At 40.0% G+C, this 24282-nt stretch overlaps 4 protein-coding genes and 1 non-coding gene across 5 annotated transcripts; 3 read left to right on the forward strand and 2 right to left on the reverse strand.

Annotated features, from left to right (window-relative positions):
* The first annotated feature begins 58 nt into the window (after positions 1 to 58).
* On the forward strand, positions 59 to 1346 carry LOC105393875 (peroxisome biogenesis factor 10). The gene has a single exon (XM_011565696.3). The coding sequence runs from the start codon at positions 133 to 135 to the stop codon at positions 955 to 957; it is 825 nt and encodes a 274-aa protein (XP_011563998.2). The 5' UTR covers positions 59 to 132; the 3' UTR covers positions 958 to 1346.
* On the reverse strand, positions 1030 to 2478 carry LOC105393876 (peptidyl-prolyl cis-trans isomerase Fkbp12). The gene is made up of 3 exons (XM_011565697.3): positions 2327 to 2478; positions 2029 to 2189; positions 1030 to 1666 (listed from the first exon to the last, which is right to left on the reverse strand). Exons 1-3 carry the CDS (start codon positions 2361 to 2363, stop codon positions 1538 to 1540), a joined length of 327 nt encoding a protein of 108 aa, XP_011563999.1. The 5' UTR covers positions 2364 to 2478; the 3' UTR covers positions 1030 to 1537.
* A 1870-nt stretch (positions 2479 to 4348) lies between these two features.
* On the reverse strand, positions 4349 to 8972 carry LOC105393877 (secernin-2). Its single transcript, XM_011565698.3, has 7 exons — positions 8832 to 8972; positions 8544 to 8728; positions 8067 to 8263; positions 7216 to 7522; positions 6618 to 6809; positions 6209 to 6346; positions 4349 to 5701 (listed from the first exon to the last, which is right to left on the reverse strand). Exons 2-7 carry the CDS (start codon positions 8700 to 8702, stop codon positions 5486 to 5488), a joined length of 1209 nt encoding a protein of 402 aa, XP_011564000.3. The 5' UTR covers positions 8703 to 8728; positions 8832 to 8972; the 3' UTR covers positions 4349 to 5485.
* Positions 8973 to 9586: 614 nt separating this feature from the next.
* LOC105393878 lies at positions 9587 to 24282 on the forward strand. The gene is made up of 19 exons (XM_048628094.1): positions 9587 to 9919; positions 9992 to 10173; positions 10601 to 10679; positions 10868 to 11098; positions 11610 to 11740; positions 14384 to 14510; positions 15456 to 15555; positions 16714 to 16830; positions 17563 to 17666; positions 18156 to 18272; positions 18756 to 18881; positions 19419 to 19526; positions 19789 to 19935; positions 20222 to 20317; positions 20712 to 20818; positions 21811 to 21958; positions 22541 to 22642; positions 23552 to 23683; positions 24115 to 24282. Exons 1-19 carry the CDS (start codon positions 9770 to 9772, stop codon positions 24250 to 24252), a joined length of 2442 nt encoding a protein of 813 aa, XP_048484051.1. The 5' UTR covers positions 9587 to 9769; the 3' UTR covers positions 24253 to 24282.
* Trnag-gcc lies at positions 21436 to 21506 on the forward strand. The gene has a single exon. It is a non-coding gene; the product is annotated as a tRNA-Gly (tRNA).

A 24282-nucleotide genomic window follows, 5' to 3' on the forward strand; every position in this document is an offset into this window, starting at 1 on the left:
ACAGACGTAGAGATTGTTTTTCACAGTGACAGAGTGGAAAGGTGATAACAAACAGCTGATGTTGTGATTGTTTAAATTGTTTTCCACAAGCAATAATTATTGTTTATTGAGAAGAGCAAACGTGTTTCAAACATGGCGCTACCAGCAGCGCAGCCTGCCGAGGTGCTCAGAGCCTGGCAGAAGGACGACATGTACGAGAAGCAACTCGCAGGCTCCTTATCCCGGCTCCTACCTCCCAGGCACGCTCCAAAGGCCGTACCCTTATCTTTTCTACTATTCAAGTCTTTCACCACCCTCAAAGACCTACAGACGCTTGGCGAAGAGTACTCCGGCATCGTCCAAGTGGACGAATCATACCACAAACTGCCAACATTCAGCAACAGATTACTGAGCATCCTGCTATCGGCATTTGGCGAAAACATAACCAGAAGAGCTCTAAGGCACATGGAAATACAGACACAGCGGAACGCGAGTCTGACTCCTGAAGCTCAGAACACTTTTTTAGTAATTCTTAAAGCTATGAATAGCATTGTGCCACAAATCGAGAGTATACATCGGGCACTTTGTTACATTAGTGGTGGGCCAATACAGATAGGAAAAGCTGCCTGTGGTATTGATTATGTTCAAGTGAGGCCTGCTGCAGCAGCTTACTATGCGCATTTGAAGTTACTAGGCATTGTGACATTGCTACATGCATTTATCTCATGCGGGCAAAGTCTACATCATGCTAAAAAGCACATGGATCAGATGAGAGAGCTACCAAATGAAGTAGACAGCAGCAAATCCTGTGTGGCGTGCTTGGAAGAGATAGTGCAGCCGTGTGTACTGCCATGCGGACACATATTCTGCATGAATTGTTGTTACGGATCCTTAGACAGTTGTGCATTGTGCCGGACTACTTTTACAAAGAATATGGTCATTCCTTTGATGAACTATTCTCCTGGTGGAGACGGATAATTAGAAATCTGAAGAATCGGTTTTAAGGTTAATTTATTTACAGGCTGTGGGTTTTGCAATAAAAATATCAAATTGTTAACAAAGTCTTTGTTTATTATATCTTTCAAGATGCAACACATGGAAATTTAACTATGAGAAGCAGAAATACGTTCACAGCTTGAACATTATTTACCTACTGAAATTGGACACAAATCTATTGAGTCTAATCTAATGTGTTAACCCTGGGTACTAAAAGGTTAAAGAGAAATATTGAAAGAAACATTCAAATAATATCTTTAGGCAAATATTTAAATTCATCACAATAAATTAGGACACAATAATCTTTTGTTAAGTAACAAACCTTTGTAGACTACCTCATCATTATACTATCTACTTTTATAAATACTTAATTAAAAAAAGTATAAAAAACATGTAAAAATTGTACATAAATTGAAAATGCAACAATAAGCTAATACAATATAATATAAAAAACAAAGTACAATAAGTCTGATACATACGTAATTTGACAATGATTGTAATTGTAACCATATAAAAAGATCAAGAGATGCTAATACTATAAAAGCTCACACCGTCTACTTATTTATTCTACTCTCAACAGTTCCACATCAAAGATCAATGTGGAGTTGGGTGGGATGACCCCAGGGTGGCCTCGGGCTCCATAAGCATAGTCTGGGGAACAGGTTAGTTTAGATCTCTCTCCAACCGACATCTGTGAACAGAAGGTGTGAATGAGAGTTAGGATAATGGTCAAGAACATGAAAGACAGACAGTACTAAACTCTACTGTTAAAGATAAATATCACTAGTACCTATAAACATACAGACAAGTGCAGTATGGGGTTCAAACTAGTCCTATTTAACTATTTTTTGCAATAGACAAGTGTTCTATTTAGAACTAAGATATTTTTCTCTATTTGTGCTCTACCAAAAATATCCATGCTAGCCATCTATGCCGAAAATTCAGTCATCATTAAATTACTAAAGTTTAACTGTCCCACAAAACTGTTTCTATACATTTTATCTGTGGAGTCTCTTTACACTAAAAAAAATATTTACGCAGGTATTTACCAACCTTTGCTAAACCTTGGTCCCATCCTTTGATGACATCTCCTTTGCCCAAAGTAAATTTGAAGGGTTGGCCGCGATCTCGAGACGAGTCGAACTTTTTACCATTTTCCAATGTTCCTGTGTAATGTACTACAACTGTTTGGCCGGGTTTAGGGTAGGTCGAGCCTGAAAAGATTGCTTTATTTATTAGTACATCAATAATCATGTCTATCACAGTGGTTTTAGTTTTATTGATGATGAATGTGAAATGTAATATGACGGAAAGGATAGATTTTAAACAATGCAGTTATTTCTGAACTTACCGTTTCCAGGGGTAATAATTTCTACGTCTACTCCCATGATGGCCTAAATAAAATTTTATAATAATAAAACTGAGAGAATTCTAAATTTATCCGTTTCTATAAGTTGATAAAAATTATAAACAAACGGGAATGCGTGCGTGCGTGAGTCGTGATCGTGAGTGACACTGACATTGACATTAATGACGTCACAGCGTCACACACAAAAAAACAAAATATAACCATAGACGAGAAGAAAAGCAGTACCGAGGGGTTCCGCTCATCTCGCATAATCTTTATTGACCAAAACTCATTTCGCATAACTCGTATGGTCTAAACTTTTTTGGCCGAACCATCACTTTGCCAAGACGTATGTGGCATAAGGCTCGTTTCGTCTAAAACTCTTTAGGCACAATTTTTAAACACCTAAGTTTCGTTTGCTCAAATTTATGTTCGTCTATACCTATGTATAATCTTGTTTCTCGTAATTTTATCTTAATAAATAATATATTAAGTATGTATTAAATGTACAAATTGTGGTATTTTTCTCCTACATCCCAAAAATCACGATATTGTATGATCAAAAAATCGAAAGTTAACGACCAATATAATTATTACAAACCCCATGAGATCGAAACCTAAAAATAGGTGCGACGACGAGCAAAGCGAGGAGGAGCGTGTTAGGTGCACATGTTCATCAAAACCAAAGCGGAGCGCAGCGAAGCGGAGCGGAGCGTTTTCCAAACAGCGGAAACAATACAAGGCACCAGTTTGCGCTATGTAGGGAGACGCTCCGTCAAAGTTAAAGGCAAACGAATATTATTACTTTGTATAAACCTAATAAACCTATGCCATAGCATTATTAGGCTATTCAAGATTTGGCCATACCATTATTAGGCTAAACAATGTTATGCGAAATAACTTTTTAATAAACGAGATTTATGCCATACGATTTTCGGCGTAAAGAGACTTTGACCAAACGTTACTATGCAATACGAGATTAGGCAAATAAATCTTATGCCAAAAAAGGTAGAACCGTACCGAGCAATGCCGTTATTATTCTGAATATAAATCTCAAAATAATCGACAAAAAAACAACCCAGTGCTCAGTGCCCAGTGAAAGAGTCGGACACTCCGATATCGACACAGTGTGACCAGTGTATACTTGTGCAGAGATAGCGTGGTTCATTTACAACTACTACTGTATTTTATTAAATAAAAAACTTTTCTTGAAACACCAATAATTAAAGCTTTATTGAAATCAATAAATTTACATACAACAAGGCATACAATAACGGATAAGTGAGTTATTATTTTTAAGGTATTAGTTATTTTGTTACCATATAAAATTTGACTTTTTAATAAATATAATTACTAATACTATTTAATTACAAGATATATAGTAAAGAATGTTAACTTGTTATTAACGTATCGTGTTAATAGTTAATAAAAATAACTTGCTTAACATAATAAAAAACAAGAAAAAAACTATAAAGTACCTACAGCATGATGGAATTTCCATATTTTTCTAAATAAATTAATATTATGTTCAGTTAAAAGCATAATTAAGCCTATTTTAAAATTAAATTATCTGTGATATATTACAGTAAAATTTTCTTATGTTACTTAAATGAAATTTACCAATATCAAAAACATATGGTAACATTTTCTTCTACATATGCATTTTGTATAAAAAAACATGTTAAATGTTATATTGTAAGTGACGGTGTATGTTTGTCATTTTCTCAAAAGTTATCTACTTATACAATACACAACAACAAAATACCCAATACATCATAATAAATAACAATTAACAAACACACATACATAGCTAATTATTTCTTTGGTATCAAAATCCTATTTACTTTAGGACCTTTTAAAATAAATATCACACATTATCTTAGACGATATTTAGAAATTTAGTACAAAGGCTCAAGTTTAAGTTAACACCTACAAAAAGCGTAAAGTCTGGCACATCGAATCACATAGAAAAATACACATAATATATTATTACACCTAGGTAGGCACATAATATTTATCGCCAATAAGAATGATAAATTTTTCAGTAACACCTAATGACCGTAGTTGATTTTGCGTGGGACGCCCTCTGGCCTGCCTGATAAAGCACTAAATCTACCTAGCACGGGTCGCAAGACAAGCATGTAATGAAACATGAAAAATGTTATCCTTCGCGCTCGCTCTCAAGGCCTAGCTTTTTGTAAAAACTTTTGTCATGTCTTGTTGGAGCGTCTTGCATCCCGTGCTAGGTATGCAGGTAGTGTCTGGATGAGGAGGGTCGAGTAATACCGTGATACGGTTGGTGACTGATAATATTGCCAGGGTTTTATTTTACTTATATAAACTGTTAGACGTCTATAAGATGCTAGCTAGCTACATTTGTGATAAGTATTTTTGGTATAAATTATCTATAAATTCTATTCGGGGTGAAAATTTATCGGTGATTTCCCATCGTCGGCAGGTCAATGCACCCGATATAGTAAACAACTTTATCCTAGCGATGGTGCGTACACTAATAAAACATTATAATCATTCAATAAACACTACGCGAAGGCTTTACATCAACATTCACATAAACGTAGTAATAGATAGGTACTATTGAGCGGTAGAGTAAGGCGTCTTTCATATAGCTATTTAACTATAGTAATATTAATTCACTCTATTTATGTGGCAAGAGACTAAGAGATCGTTCTCTTGATAACAATGCCGATACTTTCATCACAACTTAGACTTGAACAAAGTATTAAATTATAGTGAGCATTGTCATTTTATTTATTCATTTATTATGGAACTTTTTTTCGCTTCAAAATTCATGGCGTCTTGTTTCACACGTGTCTAGGTTTGTAACTTTACAGTCCACCTCGCATTAGCTCTGGCGCTGCCTATTTGTCAACTCTGACATAAATTGCATAGATGCACCTCCTTGTTAGAGAAATCTTATGTTCCTTGAATCTGACAGAGTTTTACAGATATTAAGCGCTGTTTGAGAACTGCAAATCGCTAATACCCTTGTTACACCTATCGAGTAGAATGGCAAAGTACCCTCGGCAGATAGACCGAGTGACCGAGTGCTCGTCCGAGGTTACTATCTTGGCCATTCTACTCGGTAGGTGTAATAAGGGTTAAAGGTTTTCAACGTTGGTACGGCATCAGTTATGTACCAACCTAACCATACAACTTAACCTCGGTTTCCACACATCCTTTCATCAGGGTATCCAGCTTGCTCAGCTCAACAGCGCCTTGGTCGTAGCTCTTCACAAACTCCTCGACTTCAGCCAGGCAGCCATCTTCTATTTCACGTAACACCGCAGTAATTTGCCCGTTGTTGGATTTCAGAACGTGTTTCGCGTGTAGCTTGTATAGGTGGTGTTCGCGTTTTTTCTGCAGGTTTATGAATAGGAAATTGGTACTTACTATGTTGGATATTGGGGATTAAAGTATAAATAATAAACCTAATGATGAAATAAGGAAAGTTTGAAGTTTGGTAATTATTACAAAAGAACAACATTACAAAAGGTTTTATTTTTGTTTTACAATTATTTATTAATCATCCACAGCCCGAAATAATTATCCACTGCTAGACATAGGAACGCCATAATAATTTGTCCACGGCCTCATAATTTTAAAAATATCGGTAACCTTCGTTTTTCTGAGGAATATTAACTCCATGAAAGTGTCAATATTGATAAAATACGGTCCAAATGTCTGTGGGTCCAAACAACTTGAATGTTCCTGAAGATATTTCTTATCAGTTCGCCTATTCAGTCTCAAAGATTGACAGTAGTTGGTTAGTTTGAAAAGGCACAAAGACAAAAGTGTAATCGCAGCCACCTTCAGGAACATTAAAGTTGTCTGGACCGAACTGTACAATGAAAAGGTAAAACCCACCTCATCCTCAGGACTCTTAGTATGCGGCGAGACCTGAGCGCGCGGTGTGAATACAAACGGCTTGAAGTACGACACGCTCGGGTCCGGCGTCGCCGTGAACCAGTGCACGCTGAGGCTAGACTTGGACAAGCACGACACCTGCAAGTGAAGTGTGAAATATGTAGGATAGTATTTAGAAACGGATGTGAAATGTGTAGGTGAAATTTACACTAGTATAAATTATTTTAGAAGAGGGAAAGATTGTTTGTAAAGGAAAAAGAATAAGCTTCGAAATATTGGACCTTAAAATGTATCACGATTATAAAGCTAGATACTCGTGATATTGGCAGCATTTCACTCTATACCCAGCTTCCTTATTGTGTCTATACCTGGCAGCCTATGTCTATATCAAACTGCCCTGTGTCTATACCTGGCTGCCCTGCGTGGGGAAGCAGTCGTCGACGCCGCGGCAGATGCGGCTGCCCTGGTCGCGCAGCACGCGCAGCATGTGCGTCACGTGGAAGTCCCTCCCGGAGCTCAGCTCGCGGAGCAGGCGCTCGCCGCACCGCTGCCGCTCGTCGTCGCCGCCCGACGAGAAGCACTTGGTGAAGTTGAACTCGCCCTGTGGAGGTAGGTGTGAGTTAGTTTGGAGATAGTAATGAAATTAGAGTTCTTCGAATGTGTTTGAGTTAGCAGTCGAAACTAAAATTTTGTTACAAAAAGAGAACAATTATATGTAGTGAATTAAATTATTACTGCCTGCCGTTAGATATATATATATATGCTAAGAATAGGGAGGGCTTCGTCTATTTTATACTTATCAACAGTAATGCGGAGGGCGGATTATAATTGTTTGCAAAAATGACAGTTCATATAGAAAAATGCCGACCTAACCTAACGCAGACGTTGCCTGACTGCACGGAACTTACTATGTTAAAATCCGCAATCCGCGCGGTTAGGCGGTGCGTGAGTGAATCGCCTTAGTCAAAAACTAAAGTAAAAAATTAAAATAAAGAGCTGATACTTACACATCCATCCCAAACGCCCATTCCCTTAGCTATGTCCTCCAAACCTTCCGTACATTTGTCTATTTTAGTCGTAATAGTTAGTCCGTTGGATATATTCCTGTATCCTGACTCTATTTTCTCCGCAGCCCAGATCTTGCCGCTGGTCTCCAGAACCCAGGCACACGTGGGGTCAGCGATGAGAAAGGAGTTATGGTAGAAGAGGCTGTCGTCTAGTTCTGAGCATGAACCTCCTTGTCCGTACTTTTCTAGAAGAGTTGTGATGACATATAGGGCTTCTTCTGCTGTGTTCCCTCTTTCTAGGCCAAGCCTGAAATTATAATTATATTTTGTTGATATGTATGAATGAGAGGAAATTATAGAATTTTATTTACTATACTCAGTAAGCAGTTGTATCTATAACTAAATTACGATTGTTATAAGTATAAATTAAGTAATCCATACTGGTAAGTAAAATGTTACAAAACAGTCAGCTAAGCTGTAATTTAATATCTTTGGCTGCAAATTGGATAACAAGGGGTTAATAGGTATTTAAAGGTTCACTGCTCTGAGCTGTGACCTAGGTTGATAGCATAATTATATCCCTCTAGTATTTGAATTCCATAATAATTATATTCTACAATATTGGCTATAATATCCCTTTTAGATATTATATTATTTAATGAATTTCAAATAAGTATTCCAACATAAAAAGTATTTTTACTGATCAATCTAATCATTACTGTATAGTAAAAGCTACCGTTTCTGGCTATTAAATTGAATCCCCTCATTAGTCAAAGAGGAATTTGCATTTATATAACAAAGAACTTGTATGTATATTACAAACAAGTCCTAAACTATTATTGTTCCCTGACCTTAACAGATCCATGCCCAACAGCCTGCGTTGCCGAGCATCACCATCTCCCTCATTGTTGTTAGTCCAGACCGCCTCATTGCCAATCACAACTCCCTTGTCGTTGGCCCCCATCTCGGCCCCCCACATCCATGCGGGCTTGCTCAGTATAACAGAGTTTAGTGACGTGGGACTCTCATTGATTGTTATGTAAGTGCACTGGAAATAGGAAATTTATGTTATTTTACTTTAAGTAATTAATTAGCAGACTTATGTTATTCTGCTGTTTAGATAGTAGATACTTTATCAATTATATTTCATGTATTTAATTTAAGTCTTGTATTTTTAAAGCAGAACTAGAAGAAAGTATAAAATTTACCTACTTGCTACAACTCCATGAAAGTATAAGTTGAATCATACATAAGTTTGTTTTTTTAATCATAGAGGTAAATTTTCGCGGAAAACATAAACTAAAAGATAATAAATATTGTAAATTTACCTTCACCGTGGAATCACCGACTCCTCCTTTGATATACACCACTTCCTGCACTTCGTTTTGTGGTCTATCGGCATTTTTACCGAATATAACCGTTCCATTCTTGGTCAACGGAGGCAGCACTACAAATGTATCACAGGAACTCGGCAGTCGATTCATCATAATGGTTAAAACTTACAGCTGAATACCTAGGAAACGAGAGCAAATTGATTAAACCATTTAAGTGTAATGTTGTTCCATTTCAATTAGTTATAAAATCCGTCTAAAATTAATTAGTGCTAGTAATCTTACTTTATGATAGCTACGAATGCCAACTCACTCAGAAAAGATACCTAAATTATAATAAAGCACTTTAATAAATCATGAAATAAACAAATAAATCCTCAGCGCTCACTTAATTTATTTTTGAGCTTTAATTTTGACAGCTGATGAGCTGAGTTGACACTGACAGATAGACAAGACATGACATGGACAATGTGACAAAATTCAGAATAATGCTCTAAGTGTCAAACCTCAAAACAATGCCCTGAGAGTCAAACAGCCTGCATAAAAAAAAACATTTAAAAGGGTATGCCAAGGACTTTGTATTATAACAGGACGGGTATGCTCTTGTATTTTGTGTGAAACATAAGATGTGTATGGTATTGCAAGTCACAGAGAGGATCGTAGCTTCTGCCAAAGACTACAATATAAATGTGAGTAGACCGAAATTTTAATAAATAGGTAGGTATTTTTCTCGTTAGAGAAGTTTGGTTAGAATGTTCCTTGGTCTATCTATAATCTATACCAACGAACGTATAAATGCTTATATAACGAGAAGGTTCAAACTAACGACTATGACATGATACTCTTTATTGCCAGGCTGTATTTTTTTATCATTTGGGTTTCAGAATAAGAACGAACGGCCTTCTGGCTTACGAAAAATAGCCGAATTAATCTTGGACAAGGCACATCACTAAATTTTTTTTTTCACTCAAGCGACCAATCAGCATTTATTAAATAATAAACATCCGGTCATAGACAAAAAGGGATTGTGACTTTTGTTTCAGTTTTGTTTGACAGAAGAAACAGTTGAAATTAAACTCCACGACATTATTTTAATTTTTTGACTATTTTGTAAACATTTTACAAACTTTCAATGCTGTGGTTTGCTGTATTGACCCTGTCCATTGGATTATATTGTTAACTAAACAAAATTTCATTCATAATTGCTAAGTGCCGCGTTTGTTATGATGGAAGTGGACAGTGTGGAAACTTGGAGTAATAACAGTGGGGACAATGGGAAATTTGTGAATTTGAAGGCATTTGTGACTGCCGCTCGTGAATTTGAGGCTACGCACAGCGAGAACTCCGTGAATTTGATGACCCGCTACCTAGGCGTGAGTAAAAATCCTACTTTTTTCCCCCTAACCCATAACCTTTCACTCAGGCAATATTGTGTATGTTTCCAGCTGGTAGCGTCTTCGTGTGACTTGTCGGTGTTCTCGCCGGGGCGGGCGGAGGTGTGTGCGTTCTTCAGCTCGCTATGGCGCGTCATGGGGGACCCCCGCGGCCCGCACTGGGCCGGCCTGGCCGCGCTTGCGAGGGCCGCCGTGGAACCCAATGCGAGATACGCGCTTACACATACTTACAAGTGAGTTGTTTTGGTGTATGTTATTATAGTGTTATCTCCTAGCTATAATAATAATAATAAAAACGTTTATTTATGAAAAGTTACAATTGGTAAGGCCATATTACATTGCAAAATATTTTATTTGAAATAGACGACCGAATGGCGTAGTGGTTAGTGACCCTGACTACTGAGCCGATGGTCCAGGGTTCTATTCCCGGCTGGGGCAGATATTTGTTTAAACACAGATATTTGTTCTCGGGTCTTGGATGTGCCCATAAAATGGCAATAGGCCCGCCCCCTATTACAATGGGACTAACATAACACTCTGGCGAAAAGTGGGTGCAGCAATGCACCTCTGCCTACCCCGCAAGGGAGTACATTAGTACAAGGCGTATGGTATCTGTTAAAAATGAGATAAAGATATGAATAAATAATGTTATAATTTCAGGTTTATGCCAATACTGGCAAGACTACTATCCAACACAATATCAAATGAGAAGAAAATCAAATTATTATCAGTGATGCAGGTAAATCATTTTAATATGTTGATGGTTTATTAGTGTTATATACCTATTTTATCTTTAAATTTGTCTTGTGTTTTACATTTATTTATTTCAAAACAACTTTTACTTACATCAATCTATGGTGGATATTTATTAGTCCTATAACTTTGTATTCAATTTTATAATAAGAACTCATAATGTCTCCTTTACAGGACATCTCTTATGGTATCAAAATAACCTGGCAGGAGTCATACCTCCCCGGTCTACTCAAACAGCTGACGGAGTGGATCACTCAGCCGATGACCGATCCGCACCTACGCAGCATCGGACATCAATCTCTGACTGTACTTGTCAATGTCTGCCATGGGAACCCACCAGCAATACATGCACTTATGAGGACTGTAGATACCAAGGATTTTGTTGTCCATCTTATCAGTTTAAAGGTAAGACCTGCATGCTTGTAAACACTTTATTGTATACTAAATACACATTTACAAAAATGGACTTTGACTGTTATCAGCTTTTGCAAGCTCATCTGAAGGAGTAACCGATTCAGTCCAGCTTGGTACACACTGGCTTCCCTTGAGGAGACTGACCCCAAAAATGGACTTAAGAGTAGTGTATACTAAGGCGGGCTTATTGCCAAGAAGCAATTTCTACCAACCTCTGAGGGCTACTGGAGTGTACACCTGAGTCCGCGTTGTTCTATGCTACAACCTAATGAAGATTGTCTTCATTCTTCTACTCTCTAAATTGTACTAGAAATAAGTAAAACAATGTATTAGATATAAGGAACAAGTTGAAAAGATGCTCAAGGAGTTTCTTTCGCCATTTCTTTCCTCCTTAATGACGGGGCCTTTTTGAAATGGTGGTAGATTATGACTTTTGACAAGTAATTCTAATATTCTACGTCGAAAAAATAAACCATTTCATTTCATTTCTCTATGATTCCAGGACGGCGGCTACGGAGGCGTAGAAGTGTGCCGCCTGCTGCTCTGCCTGTCGGGCGCGCGCGCGGGCCCCCGCCACGGCGACGTGCACAGCTACCTGTGCTGCACCATGCGCACGTTCAAGAAGGCCGTCGTGTGAGTTTGATGATCTCCTTGTTTGTCCAGGAGGACTAGCATGGGGCGCATTTAAGACGCGACAAAAGTTATCCGTCGCGCTCACTCTTGAAGCTGCGCGATGTGAGTGAGCGCGATGCAAAACTTATGTCACGTCTTAAATGCGCCCCGTGCTACTAGCCCAGTTGCCGTCTAAATTGTAGTATGAATGCGCTTTAAAAAGCGTAATCTTCTTTTTCGTAATTTGAGCTGGAGTTTATAAAAAATAAATAAATAAATAAATAAATTGTCATTTATTTCAGGCTAGACACCCATATTACACATTATATAAAACACAAACATACTTACACAAATAAATTAAATTGTAGTATTACAATTATTATCAGTTACATATATATACCTATTACATAGGTAAGGTCATTTTTATTTTCGATTTGCGTCTTGATGAACAGAGAGCCAGTGTCTGTAGAATGGATTTCTAAAATCCTCACTTACCACTTTCAGTATTGCATTCCCAGTGCTGCGCAGCCCCGACCAGAATGTCGCTATACGTGACCTCAGGACTGCGAAGAAGTCAGGCACTCCCGCCTCAGAGAACATGCCCGACGCGCTACAGTACCGCGGCCGCCTCATGAGGGTGCGGTATGCGTCATTATACTGCACCCTCATGGTGCTCATCGCCTTCCGGGTGTAGTTGATCCACAGATGCCCAGTGTAGATGTTCTGGCAGTATGCCCTAAATAAAGTTATTTTAACTTGCTCACTGCATCTGTGGAATCTTCGGGCAAGCATGTTACATCTGATCGAGAGTGCCCGTCTTTCACGCTCTATGTCAGTGTCATCCCTGAGGTCACTCGTCAGTATATGGCCGAGATATCTGAACTGCTGCACAACCCGAACTGGTGCCCCATCCAGAACGACTTCGGGCACCCTCTCCGGACCCCTCCCCGCTCTGAACACCAGCATTTCGGTCTTCGACACGTTGTACTTCAGTCCATGCGCATTTGCATAATGCTCACAGACCGAAAGTAGTTTCTGCAGACCCCTGATCGAAGGGCTGAGGAGCACCATGTCGTCCGCATAACTGAGATTGTTTACACAAACGCCCCCAATATGACAGCCGACATTGGTGCTCCGCAGACCCCGAATCAGGTCGTCGATGTACAGATTGAAGAGGTCCGGCGAGGTGAGCCCACCCTGACGAACTCCGCAATCTAACCTGTACTCGTTAGATGTCGCGTCGCCCCACCTCACGCAGTTAGTTTGGTTTCCGTACCAGTACCTCAACAGACTTATCATCATTCGGAACATCTGAGCTCGACAATTTGTTCCAGAGAATATTATAATTCACTAGATCAAATGCCTTGCTCAGATCCAAGAAACAGGCATATACTGAGGTAGATCGATCGGTATAATATTTTACGGTGTGTTTTAAACTCAGTATAGCCGAGTCCGTTGAAAGACCGGGGCGGAAACCAAACTGAGCATCCGAAATATCTAACTTTCCCACCAGTTCGGGCTGCAGCAGACGCTCCAACACCTTACCCAAAATGGTTCCTAACGAGATAGGACGATAGTTACCGGCAGATCCAAGGTCACCGGTCTTGTTTTTTGCCACCGGCACAACGACGGTCTTCATTAGCGCACTAGGAAGGTAGCTGTACCTAATACACATATTATACAGGTTGCATAGCTTTGTGCATATCTTCTCACCAGCATACAACAGGTGCTCCACGCTAAGTCCGTCTAGGCCGGGCGACTTGCCTCGCTTCATGCCGGCGAGGGCGCGCGCCACGTCCCGCGCAGTGAACTGCAGCCGCTCCTCCGCCAGCCGCGCCCCCGCCAGCTCGCCGCCCGCGCCCTCCGCGGAAGCCGCCCGCGGGGCGACCTTGAACCTGCCAGCAAACATATCGGCGATCTCGCCAGGATCCTGCAGCCCTTCTACCGAAGCCGGTAGACCTTGCTTGTAGCTAAGTTTTCGAGTGGAGTTCCAAAACTTAACAAAATTCTTGTTTTTCCTATGTACCGCTATAATATTACATTTTATGGTCTCTTCGTTTTTCTGGCACCATTTTAGAGTGTTTTTGAAGTGTGTCCTACTCGACTTCATATTTTCGAACATGATTCCTGCACTAGGTTTACCTGCAGCCACCCAGCACTGGAAATGCAATCGTGCCAGCTGGTGACTACCTCGCACATGATAGTTCCAACCTAGCACCTTTTTCTTTCTACTTCTCTGTTCAACAAGACGCACACCTGCACTAATTATGGAGCCCTCCTGTAGTACAGTTATAATATCAGCATACACATCGTCAATATATAAATAATGATTACTCACATTCATACAACAGTCATTCATACATTCGCCACAGCTTACGTCATCTTTTACACCGTTCAACTTCTCATTACAATTATCACCGTCACTAGGATTAGCTGCTAGTAGCTGACTGTTAAGGGTCTATAATGTGCAACGCATATAATTATGTATTTAATATAGCTTACTATAAAACGTTTCTACAACACATTAGTTACAGTATAAAATTTACACTATGGTGAAGAATTACGTACAAATGTCCTCGATAGAGTAAATAATACTAATTGGAGCCACTCTTTAGAACGCCGGCGTCGTGGACCCTTCTACAACCTCCTCTCTTCTCATTCCAGTTCGCGCAACTTCAGTCAGCTGCTCCACGCACAGACTCTGATGTCGGAGCTGTGTGCGGACGCGGCGCTGAGGCCCGCCGTGCTCGCCTACCCACACTACAGCACTGCACTTGGGGAGGCTCTCACGGTAGGCAATATACAAAGTTTGTGCCATACTTGGTCAAATATAGCATGAGCTCTATGACAGCTGTCGAGTACATATCGCAACCTTTAAGGCCACCATTCACGGGCGCGAGATCTGAGACCCAGTCGGTCTAGCTGTGGTCTAGCTCATAAAGTCAAAATCACAAAATTTAAAATTTTCTAAAGGTGCGATACATTTTATTATTCTTATTCATAGACTAAGTTATAGGACGTTTTAGCTATTGAAATGTACTACGTTAGAGAGGGACAAAACAGTTCAATAGCTAAAACGTCATATAACTTTTCTATGACCTTATTCATGGTATGTATTTGTCATTTATGCCCGGAACTTTATGCTAAACTAGCTTTTCCACGAAACCTTCGCTTCGTCGCACTTGTGCTCAAGAAATTTGGGTCCCGTTTATATTGTTATCCTGACAGTATCTTCGAAGCGCCTCGCCATGTCTACGCTGAACCTTAAAAGGCAACTAATGATGAAAGTAGCCTATGTGTTTATCCAGGACGTCAGCTTACTACATGCCAAATTTCATAACAGTTGGTCAAGCCGTTTTCCTGTGAGTATTATTGTGAGTTTGATAGAACATAGCCTGGCCTTCTACAAATAATTTTAAAACAAAACTTGGAGGATAACGAGCGGCATATTTTTATACTTACATAGTTCAGTTCACGTAACCTGACCCCTTAGCATGAATTTTCATCGTGAACGTGAAGTAGAGTTCATCGAGTAATTTTTTATGAAAATATGAACAGCGCCCCTTGCGGTCGGTAGCAGAACTAAAATTTCCCTACAAAATTCATCGAGTAATTTCGTCACGTTCACGATGAAAATTTATGCTAAGGGGTCTGATCACTTAACAATATAATTGTACCCCCGTATTTGCTGATGTTTGGTGAGCCGTACTGTACTAAACTTGACTATTGGTTGCAGGATGTGGAGGCCCTATGCGGCGCCGGCGGCGACGAACCCGATGTCGCGGCCGACTGTCTCACACACGCGCTGAAGCTACTCACACATCTTGTTAGTTTGGGTTAGTATTCTATCCTTTTCATAGTTATTAATTCCACCTGCACTCGGGAAGACTTACTCCAGGCCAACCAGAACGCTATCAAAGTTGCTTCTTTTTCGACTGGACAAATGATGATGGGCACCAATATATGGAAGCTGGGACCAGCACCAATAGAAATGAGTGATACGTCGTTGAAAAGGTATTCTTTTGCAGAATATGAATAACGGAAGCGCTAGTCTTGATTTACTGTCCAATTAGAATAATCGCACCTTGAAAGTTTTTATATTTTATTTCTGTAATTTTATTGTTTTCGTTAGTTTTTCACATTCATTTTTAATTTTTATTACAAAATGATCATCATTTATATAATATTATATTTGTTTATTATCTCAGCAAATAAAACCAGTTTAAAGTAATTTCTCCAATTTCAATAATACGTGTTTACGTGTATTACGCCCTAACTGTCATCAGGAGAGAGTGCAATGCCATAGAAAAATACTTCTTTCCGACGAATATATTTCAAAATGGACAAGTTATACGGATTTGTCGTCATAATACTTTTTTGCTCACTTGAAAAGAGCTATCCAACGGTGTATGTCTCATCTTTATTGGACATAGGTCCCAAAACGCCCATTGTCATTTAAAAATTCGCATGTTCACTGACACGAAAGTAGAAGATAGTTATTAATGTTATCAGCACCGGGCTGTAATGTTCATTCTTGGGCATAGGATTCTCCTGTAGGAGCCGCAACACTACTGCCATTCGTAGCGTATTATTAGAAGAGTTTTTTTTATCTATTACACAAAACTATCAGGGTTCTACAGCACCTTTGATCCCTTTGTTATGGATATCTGCTCACCCACTGCGATGTCTTAGCAATTTAACAGGAATTACATTAGTGATCGTTTAGCTCATACTCATAGCAACCTTGACACTTGACAGCGTTCGGATATTTGGACACTTGATGCATTTATTACGTTATCTATGTAAGGCCCTTTTTGACAATGTCTGGTTAGTTGCTATACCTGTGAGATAAAATACATGCTGTCACTCTCTGTTATTATTTTTTTGACAGTGACAGCATGTATTTTATCTCACTATTATGTATTCTATCTTATAACCAGACATTGTGGAACAGGGCCTTAATGTCTCTAATACTAGTCTTATGTTATCCTCAGACCTATACAGCCTGCGCGGCCACCACTGCCAGCTAGTCCGCCTGTGCGTGCTAGCGAGCCGCATTGCTCTGCCCGAGGCACTCGAGCTGTTTGCAGCTGTAGTCACGCAGTATAGAGGTACGTCATCATCATCATCGTCATCATCATTAGCACAGTCAGCTAGTGTGTGTGTGTGTGTGTGAGCCGCGCCGCCCTGCCCGAGGCACTCGAGCTGTTCGCTGCTGTCGTCACGCAGTATAGAGGTGAGTCTATATACAGGGTGTCGCGAAAGAGAGTGGATATGACAGGATGGCGAATTTTCAAAAGTCTTATAACAAAATTTGTTCATATTTACCTCCTGAGTCATTACCATTCGCTCTGCCCGATGCGCTAAGCTATTCTCAGCTGTAGTCACGCAATATAGAGATACGTCATCATCATCATCAGCACAGTCTACTAGTGTGTGTGTGTGTGTGTGTGTGTGAGCCGCGCCGCCCTGCCCGAGGCACTGGAGCTGTTCTCAGTTGTAGTCACGCAGTATAAAGGTGAGTCATCATCATCATCAGCCCGTAATAGAATAGAAAAAGCTTTCATAACATAGAGAGCATCCAAACAATACCAATGTGACACAATAGGTAAACAAAACTATATAACACTGGTCATAGGTTTATCTCAAGGAACGCCACAATACTCTTCAGAGGTAGGCCATACGTAGTTTGTAGTTCCGGGACTCTATTCCCAGCCGGGCAGATCATATGATGATCTTTGATGAGGTAGTACAACGGCAGCTTAATCATTTTCCGGTGACCGAACCGACACGGCACTTGCAGAAATCTTATGATTTTCAATGAACTTTTGTTGTATTTCCAGACGAAGGTCGTCTACCACAAGAGCTGATATCGGCTCTATCTGACGGTCTGCCGGGGATCCTGGCGCCGCCCGCGCTCGACCCGGGGAAGGCCGGCTTGCAGTGGGTAAGGAATTATGGATAATAGAAGTTCTTGAGGAAAATTACGTTAGTGGGTATCACACAGCACCGCTAAGCTATAATGTGTTGGTTGAGCAGAAGGGTCAATTGAGCTTTACTAAAACGATATTTTGGGGCGCTAAAACACCTGTACCTCTTTGCACCGAGTGCTTGAAAGCTCTCCGAAACTTCATATTTCGTCAAGCAAGAGTTGCCCTCTAGAGGAAAAATGTTATATTCTTCTTCTTCTACAGCCTATATCAGTCCATTGCTGTACGTAGGCCTCTCCCAAAGCACGCGACTGGATGCGATGCGATATAGCCTTCCGCATCCAATGATTCTCTGTTTTAAAGTAATTATGTCAGACTACGAATACATATACCGTAACCATTAAGTGGTGAAGTACAGCCATGAAGTAAATATATATATATATATATATATATATATATATTTACATATATATATATAAATTATTTATAGTAATTATTGTTTCCAGTTACGCGTGATCGGTGCGCTGTGCGCGTCTTCGGACACGCAGGAGCAGGTGCTGGTGAAGGTGGCCCCGGACAGCTTCGAGGACACCCTGTATAGCGTGCTGCAGACCGAGGCGCAGGTATGTTGTATGTTAAGTATATACCCACACATAGACATTTTGAAAGCATATAGCGAAAAACCAGTTTCTGTTTACACAGATTTTCAGGTGCCTGTGCCGCCATCACTAATACATTTTCAAAGCCAAAAACAATCTTTTTTTTATCACTTTTTTATGAACGTCCATATTTTACAAACTATTTATTCTACGTTTAAAAAACAATCTTTGTTTTTGATAGACCATCTCAATCTCTCTCTTTTACTATTTTTTATTATTTATTAATCAAACATATTTTACAATAAAGTCTTAAATACTAACAGTGTGACAAAAACCAGTTTAGGTTTGACCGCACACTGGCATTCGCTCGACATTTCTCATTAATAAAACTATCTTAGGGTACTCACGGATAAGGCTTACATTCTAAATACACAGTGACATTATTGTCGTTAATGACCCGCTAAGTCCATATGGGAGGTATTTTACAAGTAACTGTTCTTATTACAGAACGGTGAGATAGGACTGGAGTCGTCACAACAAGCCGTGGTGGTCGCTTGCAGAGCAGTATTAACTCTTGCACCTTTATCCCAGGAGTGGGAGCAAGCACTCGCTAGGATGCTGGCTCATCATCAGGTATGTTGTGTGTTATGAGTGGATGAGGTCCGGCCTAAAGGACCAATTACAGGGTTCGCTTATGAACAAGCTATTTGAAGTTTTATAATTTAATAGCTGTGCCCGCGAGCTTCGCTTCGCCTTTAAAAAAATCCCGTGGGAATACCGCGATAAAAAGTAGCCTATGTTCTTTCTCAGGGTCTAGACTATCTGTATACCAAAAATCATTCGAATCTGTTCGGTAGTTTTGGCGTGAAAGAGTAACAAACAGACACAGTTACTTTCGCATTTATAATATTAGTTAGGATATATTTAGATATATTTTACGGGCGATTAGTGCGGGCTGAAGGTGATGGTGATAGCTAAAAGCTACATTATAAAGTGCTTACCATTCACGGTACGCCATTTTGACAAAAATATGTATTTGTTTTATTTATGTTTTACAATTTATTATTTTTCTTTCTTTCTTTCGGAGAGGTACTCCTTTTGTCGCTATTTAAGCAAATATTCGAGGACCGTTATTTTTTGTTTCAAAATTTTTGTTTATTTCACTTTCAGGTTCGAAAGCTGCTGTGTGCAGGCCTCTGCAGCAACAAGCCGACGAGAAGAAGACAGATACTGCAGCTAGTCAAACACCATTACTTCCCGTCAGATCAAATGAATCAGGTCAGTATCAGGACTGTCTGGGTTGATAATGTCAGGGCTGTATAAAAAAATAACCGTTATGCTGAGAAATGAAATGAAAATATCTATGGGCATAGGTACTTTGTGTAGGACATAATATTTTTGTTTCTGGATCACAACACATCCTAGGGTAACCTGTGCTATGGGTAGCTAGGGTTACGCGCATATTATTATACGCGATCGCGGCCATATAATTATGTATAGCATAAAACCATATTATATTTTATCTTATAACCCTTTGCAGGTATTCGGCGAGTCGGTGTCCCCCAACGAGTCCACACACGAGGCGCCGCCCGTGTCGCCCGACGACGCCTGGTCGGCGCCCGTGTCGCCCGCGCAGGAGCAAGCCATTGACGCGCTCATTGAGAAACTCAACGCGCAGAAAGATAAGGTACGAATACATCTTGTTGGAAATTCGCATTTAGCCATGGTGAAAGGAAATGGAATTTTTTACTAGTTTCTAATCTATTTCGACGCACATGACACGCTACTAATTTATTTAAATAATATTTATTAAAAATAAAAAGTTTGATCAAGGTGTCACTTTCTTCAGACAATAATCTTCCTCTACTATACATAAGCAGCTTGTCCCTCGCGCCACGATTTGGTCCTTGGCGACCTCATCTATCATATATAGCCAAAATTACTATAGGTAATTACTATTGGTATTTTTTCAGATAACGGACGTGGCGACGTCGAGCGTGATGGAGCTATACGGCTACAAGATGACGTGTCTCGAGCAGCGGTTGCACTCCTACACCGTGGCGTTACAGGTGCGATTTGTATTTTATTTTATGCAGCTTGATGTAAGCGTAACTAACTTTTTCGTGCCACTTTAAAGGGTTTTTCTTGGGGATGTCACCATAAAATGCCTATCGCAGAGTTGCAGAAAGAAACATTTATCTCTGCCTCTTTTTGTTCGTATACTATCAAACCAAGGCAGCAATACATTTAAGGTCGACATTAGCCTAAAGTTCCTTTCTACAACTCAGCGTTACGGCGCTTATATTTCCTTCTATTGGTAGGTATCTTACGCTTTATTAATCTAAAGAAGCAATAATTTTGCAGTTTATCGAGCACCATGGGAGTAGCACAAGGTTATTAGGATTGCAAATTTTAGAATAATATAAACGACTACCTATGTAAATATCGTAATAATGTTTCCAGGGCGCGACAGAGAACATAGCCTCACTACAACACGCGGCCGCCCTGCTGCAGGCCACGGGCGCCGCGCAACAGCAAGTTTTATACACCACGCAACTGCAGAACGAGAAGTGAGTGTTACAAGGCATCTTGCCATCCTTATGTCTACGGCTACGAAACCGGCGGAGCGACAGCGGGTCGGCGCGACAGTGATGTAATGAAATGCATTGAAAACATAACGTTGTGTACGAAACGGGCAAAAAAAACAGGGTGCGCTGTGGAAGTACTAGGTACAGTTGCTCACAAATCGTGGTAGTTTATGTTGACTAGTTCATAGACACTTTAGAAGGCCTAGCATGGGGTGCAAGATGAGACAAAAGTTGTGCGTCGCGCTCACGCAAATTGTGCGGCATCGGGAGCGAAAGCGACGAAAAACTTGTGTCACGTCTTCACGTGCGAGTCTTGCGCCCCGTGCTAGGCCTTCAGATGCACCACATTATATGCATAGGTTTATTAGGTAATCAGCGAGACGCAACGCAACTCACTAATGTGTTATCATTATCATCATAAACCTGTCTCTTATGTAACATACCTATTCATCAATAATTATGATGAATAGTCTGGTTGTAACCAGCTGGACAAATAAATACCTACTGTAATAATTATTTACGTAATGTTATCTAGGTTTCTAATATTAGCTTGCACTAGACAATCGATATGAACGATATTTACGACCTAGCTTACAACAGCATCGGTGGTTCAGTGGTAGAATGCTCGCCTGCCACGCGGGCGGCCCGGGTTCGATTCCCGGCCGATGCAACTTCCTTTTTGTATTTTACTTTATATTTTTTACTTCGTATTATAAAAAACATTATTGTTTTTTTCAATTATGTACGATATGCCTATTTTAATATTTTTGGGATGTTTATTAGTGTATATTCCATTCATGTTTATTTATATTTAACTGTACTTATTTTTATGTTATTGTATTTAGTACCTATATTACTAATTTATCTACTCTCTTGCGACGTAGGCACGGGTGCATGGTTGCACTTACTTTGTTGCCCTACTTCAGGCATCCTATCTTTCCTACCCAGAGGTTTAACTATTTCTTCCCTAACAGACACATGGCGACAATCGACGCGCAACAGAAGCAGCTCCAAGACGCGGAGACAGCCGTCCGCGGGTTGCGAGCCAAGCTGGCGGCGGAGCGGGCGGAGCGGGCCGCCGCCCAGCACGCACTGCGCCTCGAGCTCACCCAGCAGATGCAGGTAGGTACCACGCACTAGGGCATGCAATACCGCAATACCGGTATTGCGAAATACCGGGATCCCGGACAAAATCCATGCTTTTTACAATACCGGTATTGAAGTAATACCGGAATCGGACTTTTTTAGGCTATAATAAAGCGATTAAGATATAGTATTCCTATGTACTGTGAAAGCGCACTTGTTTCCAACCGTTTGATGCAGTTTTCGGCCGTTTAGACAGACACATGCAGGTACACGCACCCACACACAGAAACATGCAGGTACCTACACACAGACACACACACAGACACATGGCAACAACACAAGCTGGCGGCGGAGCAGCACGCGCTGCGCCTCGAGCTCACCCAGCAGATGCAGGTACCACGTACCTACATGTAGACATATACAGGGTGTTGCAAAAACTGTATACACCAATTAAGCAGAATATGGGTCACTCTGGATGGATTCTGAACCACTTTTGTTTATACAACAGTTTTTAGATAAGCGTTCCCGTTCGGATTACAATACCTAAACAAAGGTGATAAGGTAGAAAATACAAAAAATAATAGTTTTTTTTATAATCTAAACATAATTTTATTGCAGACTTTTGAAAACGAGATGAAAATGCGAGAGAAAGAAAACGAAGAGAAATTGAAACAGGCGCAAATTGACGTGCAGACGCTAGAGAAGAAATTGGAAAAACAGGTAAATAAAGAAGAATGGCGAAACCTGACCCGCTTTGCATAAGTTAGCAGCCACTAACCAAACCTATTTTAAGTTATTGATAAAAATTTCTATTATCAGGGAAAAATATTTAAAAAAATCTAAACCATGGGGTTCTTGAGATATTAGGGTTAAAAAGTAAATTAATTAAATATATTTTTTTCGTTAAATAAGATATTGATGAATGGTACACGCACAAATAAGTTTTATAATCTAAATCATGGGATTCCCAATACATAGCGCATCACAAAATGTATTACATGATTTTATTTATGCAAATAATATCATAATTATTTTTGCACATTTCACACTCAGAAACCAATTTTTATAAAGAAACCAATTTCAAAAATTATTTCATTCTTTTCAAGTTCCCGTTATCCCGAAGTATTATAAAATACTTTTTATCCAGGAATTCCCACGGGAACACTTTTAAAATCAATTTTTAGCTCGAGGGTAACATCTAGTACAGTAGAAAGACTTGATCTTTCATCACCTATATCTTCGTTCTCCCATGCCTCATAATAATAAAATTAATACCAGTATATGCTGTAGTCACGGACTACACATCAGTGTATGTTTCATCAATGGCCGCTCTGGGTCATGGCGCCATAGAGAAATGGCCATTCTCCTTTATTACATAACTTTTAAATTGAAAGATTCTATTCTAATAACCTCTACGGACATTGGTCCTGTATACTAGAGAATTCCACATTACGTTTCTTCATGTACACTCAGTGCCGGCTCCTAACAAAGCTTGGCAATGATCTCGCAGCTTTTCCTCTCTAGTGTGTTACATGTGCAATAAATATTTTTTGCCCATGCGCCTACTACTTTAGCTCTTATGTGAAATGTGCATTAAAGAATCCTAATCCATTCCTACAAACATTGCAGGCGACAAAGAACACTGAATTGGCCGGCGTTCTAGTCAAGTTTGAAGAACGCGTGAAGCAGCGAGACAAGCGGTTAGAGGACGCGCACAACGCAGAAGCGGCCATTAAGAAAGATAATGAACATAAAGAGATGGTGAGTTAACTTTCTATCCCTGAGCGCCCTTGCCACGGCGACTTTTTGTAGCTGAGCTGTTGCGCCTTACATAATATCCTAGTATAGATACTAACGCGCATTAGTCACGATTGCAAGTTGGTGGGTGCACACATAGATGTGCTATATTAAACTGGCATAGCACGTTGCACATTGAATTTAAATTCTGGTATAATTGGATTGGAACCCACGCCTTCTTCGAGATCTTATCCATTACACCACCAAGGCTGTAAGCAAATGTATTCTTGTTCTTGTAATAATAGACTACGGTACATGGTAGGCACATTGAGTCTCTGATGTTCCTCCTGGAACCCTCAACAGAGCAGCCAGAGTAACTAGCCACTGTGCTAACCACTCACCAACGCATTATTCCTTCCAACTAATCTAATATAATCTTTTTCACCACTCCACAGACAATAAAGCAACTCGAGAAGACGGTGCTAGAGCGAGAGAACAGACTCTACCAGGTGACCACGCAGCTCGAGGAGATGAAGAGAGTTCAGGAGATGGTCGCCAAGCTCATGAGCAAGAGCAATAATGCGCCCAGCTGAGGACTATAGTCTATTTTTTTTACAAACGAG

The sequence above is a fragment of the Plutella xylostella genome, chromosome 20, assembly GCF_932276165.1.
Source record: "Plutella xylostella chromosome 20, ilPluXylo3.1, whole genome shotgun sequence".
Classification (NCBI taxonomy): Eukaryota; Metazoa; Arthropoda; class Insecta; order Lepidoptera; family Plutellidae; genus Plutella; species Plutella xylostella.